This window comes from Mus caroli, chromosome 7 (assembly GCF_900094665.2).
Source record: "Mus caroli chromosome 7, CAROLI_EIJ_v1.1, whole genome shotgun sequence".
In the NCBI taxonomy this organism is placed as follows: Eukaryota; Metazoa; Chordata; class Mammalia; order Rodentia; family Muridae; genus Mus; species Mus caroli.
This window is the reverse complement of record NC_034576.1, coordinates 141,913,286-141,924,139: the sequence shown is the minus strand read 5'-3', so window position 1 is coordinate 141,924,139 and position 10,854 is coordinate 141,913,286. Positions and strand designations below refer to the sequence as shown.

At 49.8% G+C, this 10,854-nt stretch overlaps 1 protein-coding gene across 3 annotated transcripts in view; it reads right to left on the bottom strand.

The window, feature by feature from the left end:
- The window catches only part of Adgra1 (adhesion G protein-coupled receptor A1), a 43,046-nt gene extending 33,608 nt beyond the window's left edge, over positions 1-9,438 (bottom strand). For 2 of the 3 annotated variants that reach the window (XM_029479114.1, XM_029479115.1), the window contains exons 1-2: positions 9,085-9,373; positions 8,214-8,408 (exon numbers count right to left, since the gene is read on the bottom strand). In XM_029479114.1, the coding sequence (XP_029334974.1) occupies positions 8,214-8,216 (3 nt within the window). In that variant the 5' untranslated portion in view covers positions 8,217-8,408; positions 9,085-9,373. Of the gene's footprint in view, positions 1-2,857; positions 3,447-8,213; positions 8,409-9,084 lie in introns of all 3 variants that reach the window. The other variant, XM_021168788.1, reaches the window with a different exon arrangement.
- Positions 9,439-10,854: the final 1,416 nt, after the last annotated feature.

Sequence of the window (10,854 nt, the reverse complement as noted above, 5' to 3'; positions counted from 1 at the left end):
AGAGAAGAGAAGAGAAGAGATTATGAGACCAAGAGAGAAGGGAGAGAGACTATGAGAGAGAGAGAGCGAGAGAGAGAGAGAGAGAGAGAGAGAGAGAGAACAAAAGTGCAAGTGAGCTTCCAAGGACAGTGCTTGCCTTGCAGTTAGGTATCTTCCCTGGCACCAAAACTCTATAATGAAGGCCTATCTATGGCTTACAAGTCTTCCATTCCCCACCTCATGGCACTGTTATTGTGTATACGGGGTGTGAGGCTGTCACAGGGCTTGTGTGCCTGATGGTATCAGACTCCGGTGATGGGAGGGATCTGAGGCAGCCAAAGAGGGCAGAGGGCTCAGCTCTAAACAGAGAGGTGCTTGCAGTGCCCCTGGTTCTGAGTTGGGAGCACTGGCCCACATTCTCATTCCCAGTCCTTATAAGAACCTGATCTATGGCTTGGATTCACATAGCAAAGCCTCGCAGGAGGCCAGATAACAAAACAGAACTGTCTTCATGTAGCAGGCAGAAAGCTCAGAAAGCCAGCTTGCTATGCAGTGATTTTTTTTTTTTTCTAGGATGTTGTCCAGACAGGATCACAGTCTTGGGCTGAAGGGCTCATTCTCAGCTGGACATTGACAGGGGGAGGCCTCTGACCCTTTGGTGGCTCTGTAAGCTTTGGAGACCTGGCCTGGAGGGGGATTGGCACCACCTATATGAAGACAGACTTCCGACACACCAGAAACAGGATGACCCAGAGAATGACCAATGAGCTTGGGGTTTGGTTTGGCTTCCTGCTTATTTGTATCAGAATGATCAGCAGTGCCTTTCTGCATTTTTAGAGGTGACATTTAAAATTCAAAATAGGCAATGCAAAATGGAGATGCATTTCATATTTTAAAGTTCACACATGGGCAAGTTCCTCTCAAGGAGTCTACTGTGCAAATGTTCCTTGGGCAAGATTCCAGTGATCTGACATGGGGTCAGGCAAAAGCTGCCTGGCTTGAGGACAGTTCCCTCTGTAGCTGTGGAGCCAGAACACTCTCAGAGCAGTCATGGTGAGCTGAGCCTGGCTTCCAGGTCACCATATAAGAGCTCTCAAATGACCAAAGCCTGTTGTCCAGCCAGCTGTCACTTGCCCTCACAAATTACAGCTAACATGCTGATAACCGCATGCTCCTGGCTGCCGGCTATCCAGTTACCACACACGTTCCACAGGAACTCTACATCAGTAAAGTCTGATGTGGAGGTCATGTTGACACTCGAGAGGAGGCTGAGCTCATTAGCATCTCATTAGAGTGATACAGATAGACCCACCACGCTGTCAAAGATCTTAATATAACCAAGTGGGGGGGGGGGGAGAAAGAGGTAGTACCCTGTTTCCTGGAAGTCTTGTCCCTTCTCTGATGACAGCATAAAATAATGAACTGTCAGAATGCAGGTCTAGTGAAAACCGACACCCAAGAACAACCTGGGAACCTCCAGGGTTCTTTCCCTTTTCTGTTCTTTGACTGCTGGATAACACTTCCTGCTTACTCCCCAGAACTGTTGTTAGGTGATGCTATCAGCTCAAAGTAGGAAAAGTACCTATAGATTCTTTAGGTAAGGTGGGGGAAGGACCATCCTGGAGAACTCTCAGAAGCAGGGTGAATTTCAGTGAGAGATAAAGGCTGTCCCTAACAAGGTAGGTCCAGGTGACTTACTGCTTGCATTGTCTGTAGGACGGGCTGATGGCTTCAGAAGCCACTTTGGATATTTCTCTATTCCCTTAAGCTGGGTGCTCAGCCAACAGCCCCATGAACAGCCCCACTGTGGTGGTTTGAATAAGAATGGGCCCCACAGGCTCATGAATGCTGTAGTCACTAGCACGAATATTTGAAAGGATTAGAAGGATTAGGAGGTGGCCTTCTTGGAGGAAGTGTGTCATGGGCTGGGATTTGACAAAGGTTTCAAAATCTCAAGCCAAGCCCAGTGTCTCCCAAGGATCAGGATGTAGCTCTTAGCCAAGCTTGCCTGTTGTCACATTCCCTGCCATGATGATAATGGAAACTGAAACTGAAAGCAAGCCCCCAGTTAAATGTTCTCTTTTATAAGCATTGCCTTGGTGTCTCGACATAGCAACAGAACAGTGGCTACAACACCTGCTCTAACATATAGTCACAGGTATCCTGTTTTGAGTCATGGCTTCCATTCACATTTTCATTGTATTTTAGTTGATGTATCCTTTGAGCTTGTCCTACCAATAAAACAAGTCAGGAATTACACAGGACAAGAAGGAAGGAGGGGAGGAGGAAGAGGGTTCAACTAAGTAATACAAGAGCTCATGGTAACTGTGACAAGTGGAAAAGGAGGCTCTTGAACCTGGGACGCCAGGTCTGAAGACATATGGCTCTCTGACCTGGGAACTTTGAATATGGGAGTGACTGGATCTTTCTGATGCCTCTTCTGATTCGTTCTCTTCCTTCCTCCCTCTCTTCTTTCTTCCCTTCCTTCCTCCCTTTTTCATTATTTGTGTGTATGTGTGTGTGGCTTTCTCTGTGTGTGTGCCTGTACTTAAGTATGTGTTGTGGTGTATGTGTGTGTGTCTGTGTGAGAGTGTGTGTTGCATTGTATATGTGTGTGTGTGTGTGATGTATGCATACATGTATGTGCGTAAGCACATGCCTCTGAACATGTGCAAAAGCCAGAGGAGGCTGTCACGTGTCCTGCTTCACCACTTTCTGCCTTCTTCCTTTGAGTCAGTCTCTGAGTGAAACTGGAGCAAGCCTCCTGTCTTTGTTGGGGTTATGGGAGCATGTAGTTATGCCCGATTATGTGTTTCGTTTTACATAAGTGATAGGCATGAACCCAGGCTCATGTGTTTGACACGGCGAGTTTTCTTACCCACTGAGTCATCTCCTCAGCCTTGGTTCTTCTCTCGACTCAGTTTTCCTGGGTAGTCTTCCTCGTCTCCATCTGTGGTTTCGTTCCCGTTTGTTTTGTGGCAGGGTCTCAGTCTGTAGCTGCATCAGCTTCTCAAGTGGTGGGTTCACCAGTGTGAGTCACTGTGTGCATCTCGCTCACTCTTCTTGCTCTGCTCGGGTCTGGATTTTTTTTTCTTTGTTGGTTCTGTGCCAACCCAGACTGGTTTCAGTAGAGCCTGATGCATCTCCTTGCCTGTCTTTTCAGTGATAACTGGATCTTATCAATCGATCAGCCTTCCATGGGACAAGCAGAAGGTAAGTCACTCACTCTCTCACAATGCCAGGGGATGACACATGAACACAGTGTGCTGTGATTTTCTTTTTAGGGGGATATATGGGATGATGAAATCATGGAGAGATTTGAAGAAAGACATCTTGAAGAGTATTACAGAGGCTTCTTTCTAGGCTGGCAGTTGCTTTCTTAGTGTGGATAGTTCAGGGGACTGTTGAGATCAGAAAAGCTCTGTCTGACAGAACTGTAGCTCTGAGACGTTTCTAGCCATTTAGACCTTGGGATGAACAAAAAGGAAAAGAAAAACAAAACGAACAAAATAAAACAAAAAGCAAAAGCAAAAAACAAAACCCAACAGACTCCAACAAACCCTGAGAGTAGAAGCTCTGATCTGCTTGTAAACATAATGATTTTTCTCACCTGCCTGCAAGGGGAGGCAGGGCCAGGCCATTTGCTGGCTCCTGAGTACCACGGCCCGGCTAGGTTGAAATGAACCTCCCACATTTGGGCTCATATACGTTCCATAACTTAGGGCTACAGATCTCCCTTCACCCATGATCTCAGAGCTGATCACACACAGATGCTCCTGTGCATCTGAAAGTGCCCCACTGTCAGCGGTTGTGACCCTCACGCACCGCGGGCAGGAAGTTAGTGCCTTGGGGGCTTGTCTGAGTCCCACAGAGTTGCAGAGCCAGGGTGTGAGGTCTACTCTTTATACATCTTCCCAGTACCTTTGGCATTGATAATTGTGTCATATCTTATTATATAATTATTGATTTAATCAATTCTTAGCATGGCGTGTATGTGTGTGTATGTATGTGTGTGTATGTATTGTGTATATGTGTGTGTATGTACTGTGTATATGTGTGTATGTATGTGTGTGTGTGTGTGTGTGTGTAGTACATTCATGTGTGGAGGTCAGAGGACAACTTTGTGGAATCATCTCTTTCCTATCACTTTTTTTGTGGGTTCTGTGGTGTTAAACTCAGGCTTTTAGGCTTTTGTGGGTCTTTAGTCGCCTCTCCTGTCATTTTTAGATGTGGAGACAGCCGACACAAAGGGCGTTGCAAATGTGTCATGTATTATGATCCTTAACCCAAGCAGGGCTAGGTGAGGCTTTGTGTCCCTGTCAGACGAGCCAGCATCCAGTGGCACTGAGGTAAGCCCTGGACCACAGCAAGTGAGGGCCAACTAAGTTCTCTGTGAAAGCTCTCACGGTTGCTACTGCTGTTAGTATGCTCAGACCAGTGCAAGCACATTACACATATACAGTGATGTCGCAGCCAACACACAGGAGTAGCACCTGATCAGTTAGACTCAAATATTATAGCTCCCCACGGTGCCACCTCACAGCATGCCACCCCACCCCACCCTGTCCTGCATCCCAGTATACTGACCATCAAATCCTACCCATGGGTCCCCTCACTGTGTCTTCCCAGAGTTACCCCACTGCACAACGCCATCTTACCCAGGCCATCCTATGTCAAGGAACATCACCATAAACCACACTGTCATTCCACACCACGCACGTCCACATTGCATGACCCCACAGCACGCCAGTCCTCACTGTACCATTCCATATCCCACTGTCCCACAGCACAGTGTTCTAGCCTGTGTCATCCCACACAGTGTAACCCCACCATACCCATTATACAACCATATCATCCTTCGCCATTTACTTCTTGGCATCTACTACATACTTCTATGCACTGTCCCAATGAGCACTGTCTTGGACAGTAACGCTCTATATTGCAGCACTCTGGTTTTGAGACAAGGTCTTGCTGTATAGCCCAGGCTGGCCTCATGTCAATTTTCTTGCCTCAGCCTCCTGGATTTTGAGATGACAGGCATGACCCACCACTCCCAGTTTACAGCACTGCACCACTATGTCATATCCCACCACACACATGATACACCATTCCACGAATGCCACCCTGCACACCCCACACCATACATTATCCACTGTTCCACACATGCCACCCCACATACCTCATACCGTATATCTCATGTCACACCATTCCATACCATGCATCCCACACCACATTCTATGACTCTGGTAACTTAACATCCCACCCCGCATACCACACATTCTATATAACACATCTCATATCATATTGCTCAACTTCAAATACTTCACAGCACAGCATATATTCCTACTACATATCACATGCTACACATTCTACAGCACACATCCTACACCACACACCTATTCTACACATTCCATACCATACATCTAATACTGCATCATTCCATGCAACAACCTCATACTATGCCACTCTACTCCATACTGTACATTTTATACCAAACATCTCATATCACACATCCTCCACACACATATATACCACATAACACACACCCTACTACACACCCCACACCTCACAGCACACCCCACACACCACACCCTACAGCACACCCCATAGCACACACCACACATTCTATATCCCACACCCACTCTACACATGTTACCACAAACCCCACACCACACACCCTACAACACATCCCACACCACACTAGCCTGTATCACAGTCCCATAACACACTTTATATTATGCCATTCTATACCAGTGCCATACGTGCCACTCCACCGCACCCTACACCACACACCCACACTGCAATTCTACACCCACACTGTACATCTCCACCACATACCCACACCACACTCTTCAACACCATACACCAACAACACACAGCCCATACCACACACTTCACAGCACACACACCATCCATTCTACACCATATATTCTGTGTCACACCATTCTGCACCCTACCCCAACCCCACCTCCTTTACAGCCCATGTTCTGCACCACACTCCTCTATACCACACATCCCACACCACAGCAGACTATGTCTGTCACAACCGCCTATCCTATTTAGTTCCTCCCCTCTAGTTGCCAGAAAATGAGAGCCAAGAACGTGGCAAGTGCCTTAGTTTATCCACCAAGGTGGATGCTCTCAAGGACCAGCAGAGAGAAGGCAGATGCTGAACAACTCTCAGTGTCATTCACAGGTGTCACTTTGTTCCCTTCAAGAGCAGGCTTTCTTGGTGCTAAACTGTGAGAATCACAGGTGAGAGAGAGCAAAGTCATCCATGCCTGGGTGTCTGCTGGAATTAAACAGCAGTGCTTAGTGTAGCAAAGCTAGTTGGCTCCTGAGTTTGTTACTTGCTGTGTCAGAGATGCTCTAAGGACAGAGGTGCCCTCAGCTTCCCATGTTGGACACAGTCATGGGGAGGATCAGACAAGGATAACATCTAGGAAGAGGAGCATGGCATGGCCTAAGTAAAGAAGCTTGACCCCAGTGCTCTTTTCCACCCTGGTATGTGGTTCAGAAGGCCACTGGCTGTATCTTAAGCCTTAGAGCAGGAAAGTGGTGAGCTGCGAGACATGCGTTGGAGAAGTTCCAGTAGACACGGTACAGCTAGCTATGGAGCCTCGGCTAAGGCCAACCAGTCTCAGAACTACTGACCATTCTGTCCCTGGGTCCCAGGTGACTTGTCCAGCCTCTGCCTCACAGCCTGTAGACATACAGAAGGTACAGCACCTCACGTTGTCCATCCCCTAGTTTCTGTGTCTCTCAGATACTTCTCATCTACAAACTATCAGTCCATAGTAATAAGCTCCCGGAAAGTCCACAGGCTCCAGGCCAAATTGTCAGGGAGGCATTTACAGTGTGAGCTCTTGAATGGGCAGCCTTGGGCTCCTAAAGTCTGGCATGGTCCTTGTGTGGAACAGAAATCTCCGCAGGGCTGCTGGCAACTGCTGTGAGTCTAGCACATTGAGACGAGAGGGAGCAAAGGGTAGATACTTCTTACATTGGGAGTTGAGTGTAGGAGGGGGCCAGGGGCTTGTAGGTGGCAGGGCTGAGCTAGGCAGCTAAATTCTGCCCGGTGGGTCACATAGGGTGGTCACTGCAGCCACCCATGCCTCCTGAAGCTTCAGCCAGTTTACCTATCATCTGCCAAGGGTAGCTTTCCATTTTTGCAAACATGAATTTGAGGACAAAGGCCACAAACCATTCCAACCTAGGGCTGACAGCCATATTGGGTGTGGCACTTGGGGGCAATAGGAGACACAGTAGAAATCAAGGGACCCTTGAGCCCAGGGTGCTCTCCTTTGAGAGCTGCCAGCACCTAGAACAGGGAACCTTGCTGGGGTCAGGAGACAGCATGGACATAACCTTTGCTTCAGCCAGGGAGACTAAAGTGATGTTAATTCGGGTAACAGGGATCTCTCTTCTTGGGCGTTTTGAGTGGAGCAAGAAGCAAGTGAGCAGAGATTCAGACAGAATGTTCCTTACTAGGCAGACACACAGGTCTGCACTGAGGAACCTATGCCCATGTCTGGGCTATGGACACGTTATCCTGGTGGTCATTGGCATTCCCAGCACGCACTCAAGCCCTAGCTGCCCCTGTCAGCTGTCCCTTAGGAGCATACACAATGCATTATTTACTCAGCTGTCAGCCTTCTTAGAGACCAATAGGCCGCAACCACAATACAAGCTTTAGCCTTCAGGAAAGGCCCCGCCACATCTTGGACACTGTTCCAACCCGCTGACCACACTGCCCTTACCCTTTTCTAGTGTGAGAGAAACACCCTCCCCCGTCCTGTTGTAGCCTTAGCTGCCAAAGCCGGCTGACTTTCTGAGGAGCAGGGACAGTAGGAAGGGCTTGGTGACCTGACTGAGGCCCCCTTGAGTGGGAGGGAACCTAGTCTAGGACTAGACAAGGTTTCCCAGGGCATGGATGGATGCCACTCTGTTGATTAAATGCTTCGACATTGCCGCGTGCCTTCAGCTAATTAGTATGAACAGCACCAAGTGAGCCAGTGAGCAGACAGACTCTGGCAGGCAGCCAGAGACTCAATGTAGCCAGACCCCCCTGCCCCCATAGAGTTATCCCACCCCAGGACTGACACAGGCTGGACAGTTGCTAAGTGCCTAACCACCCCATAACTTACTCTCCTGCCCAGGCCTCCTCCACCTAACAGAGATGATGCGAACGGCAAGGTTTTGGTCACAGCTTTAGGTCCCTTGGGCTGTGTACTCACCATGAGCCCTGCAGAGTTAGGGAGGCAAGCGCACCGATGGGATTGCTGGCACCGACCACTATGTTGCACCCTTCTCCCCTCTAGCCTCCATGGCCATCTGGAAGGTCAAGTCCCACACAGTCACGGTCGAGCTCCTGGGAAGGCTACCTCAGAGTGACTGTGACAAGATGAATGGGGATCTGCAGGCTGACCCACCTGCAAAGACAATGCATGGTCAGACTGCAAGGGAGCCTGATACTGGTCAATACCCAGGTATACTCAGGGGGCACTCGGTCCCTTCCCAAGTTTGCCCTTTTCTGGCTCTTATGAACCTGGCCAGCCTGTTGGAGTCCTTGGCTCAGGCTTCATCTGAGGCACCCAGAGAGGTGGTAACAACCTGGGCTTTGGGACTTGGGAGGAAACCTGGCTCCTGGCAGCCGGAAAGCATCCCTTAAGTAGTCTCTGCTCACCATCCCAACATAAGACCGTAACTTGGTTATTTCGGGCTGCACAAGCCAGACCAGCATTATCAATTGAAATCAAGAGAGTCAAATAAACCTGAGTAAATCTCTCAGTGCCCAGGCAGACCTGGCAGGCAGAAGCTGCTGCTGCTGCCTGATGTAGCTAGATCTTGAGGGCTGGCGTCTCCCGCATGGACATTCTTGCTTGGCTGGAACTAAGTGGTCTTGCTAGGGCTCCAAGCTCTAGACTTACCCAAAGTTATTCAGAATCCACCTTCCCAACATCAAGAGTGGCCGAATCTCTCACAGTGTTTCTGCTCCAGAAATGGCCCTCATGAGTGGACACTGTGACCGGCCAGTAGCTTGGGGCACAAGCCCTACCCCTCCCCTTCCCTTCTCAGACACCAGGAGGAAGCCACCCAACTTCTCACCTATTTTGGTAAAGGCAGCCGAAGAGGCACAGGTCTCCCGCTTCTCACAGGCGAGATGTGGCATGTCCCTCGTGCTAGGGAACAGCTTTCTATGACGAAAGGCATGAGATTGGAGCTTATGAGTGGAGTTATCAACAGATTGCAGGGCTGCAGCCTGGCGACTGGCTGTGGCCAGAGCACTGCGCTGGGGACGGAGCTCTGCACCCGGAGGGAGTGAGTCAGAGCGGAGAAGAGCAGGCATCCAATGCGCTCTCTGCAGGCAGTTTCCAGCTCTGGGTTGGGGGACGCCAGCCGCCTGCGCGCCGGATTTCTGCAGCAACAGCCAGGGGAATGAAGGACCGGCCGGGAAGCAGGAGCTGTAACCATGGGGACTGGGGGAGGCGCGGACCGCGGCAGCGCCGTGCCCTGGCTCCCTGCGGCAGAGCGGGAATGGTTCTTCCCAGCCCGGCGGCCGGCTGCCCGTCACACTGCAGAGTCGATTTAAAGAGACAACCGACCAGGGTTTGCTGCTTGCTTCCAACCGATTCAGACAACTCACATTAAAGCATTTTCCCCAAAAGGAGGACAGGATGATGTTATTTCATTTTAAAAAGAGATCCCTGTCTCTCGAGGGCTGCAGGAACAGGAAGGTGAAAACGGAAATTGATTTTGGAAGAATCTTCACAATCCATGTATTAAAATACTGTTCAAGTCCAAATTTTCCGAAACTGAGGTGAAGACGGTGTGAGCATGAGTCAGCAGGGCTGCTCCTGTCTGTGGACAGGGCCTGGCGGGGCAGAAAGTGTTTTCCCTAACCCCAGTGTTGAACCCTTCTCTAAGCCTGGGTCAAAGGACTGACTGTTGAGAAGGAAAGTGTACAGAGGCATGAGTCCAGCTCATGCGCTGTGGGATGGCTTGGCCCAGACTGGTTGCCTGAGGGGAGAGATGGATCAGGTCAAGATTTTTCAAAGTTTATCCCCTTGGCAGATGTTGGCATGGCGTTGTGATTGGGAGACACCTGTTTGGGGACCATTCCCTTCCCTCTCCACCTGGCTCCTTTTCTTGTAGCACCTCCATCCCTCCTAGCAACTTTGCTCTTCAGGTGCTGGTAAAGCTAGAGTCTACTCTAGGAGGCCCCTAGGTTCTTGCTACTCTGGAGTTTAAAGGATTGGAAGCTAGAGTTCCTGGGGCAGAGGGAGATAGTTAAAGGATCATAAAGATAGAATTAGACCCAGGGACATTGTAATTTTTGTTTTAGAGATCCTGTGGTGTGTAACCTCTGGGTGGGGTGTGGTCAACTGTCCTGTCCCAGTCCTCAGTGGGAACACTGAGCCCTGAACTTCAGATAAGGGACTCGACCCTGAGGAATTCTGTCTGCTCAGCACCCTATGAGTGATGGAGACCTCCATGTGTCCTGAACTCTCAGAGTCTCTTCTCCAGGGACTGGAGGCCAGCCAAAGTCCCTGATGGATCCAGGATGATAGGCTTAGCCAGGCTGATAGGGAACGGGGCAGAAAGGAGAGCAGGAATTATGCAGGGGGAGGCGGCTCTGAATCAGAGTAGGCTCTGACACTGGTCTTCTGCTCGGGGCTCCAGGTCTGTCACAGGTGGTCCAGGCCCTCAGGAGAGGCAGAAGAGCCCTGGCTACTGGCCCCTGGACTCTATGTCCCGCGTGAGTGATGATTCTCAGCTTCTTCCTGGAGTGGCCAGAAGGAGTCAATCTCCTTGTACTGTGTAGCTGAAGTCTCCAAAAACAAAGCCCAAGGCCTGGCTTTATAAATACTTGGGCAC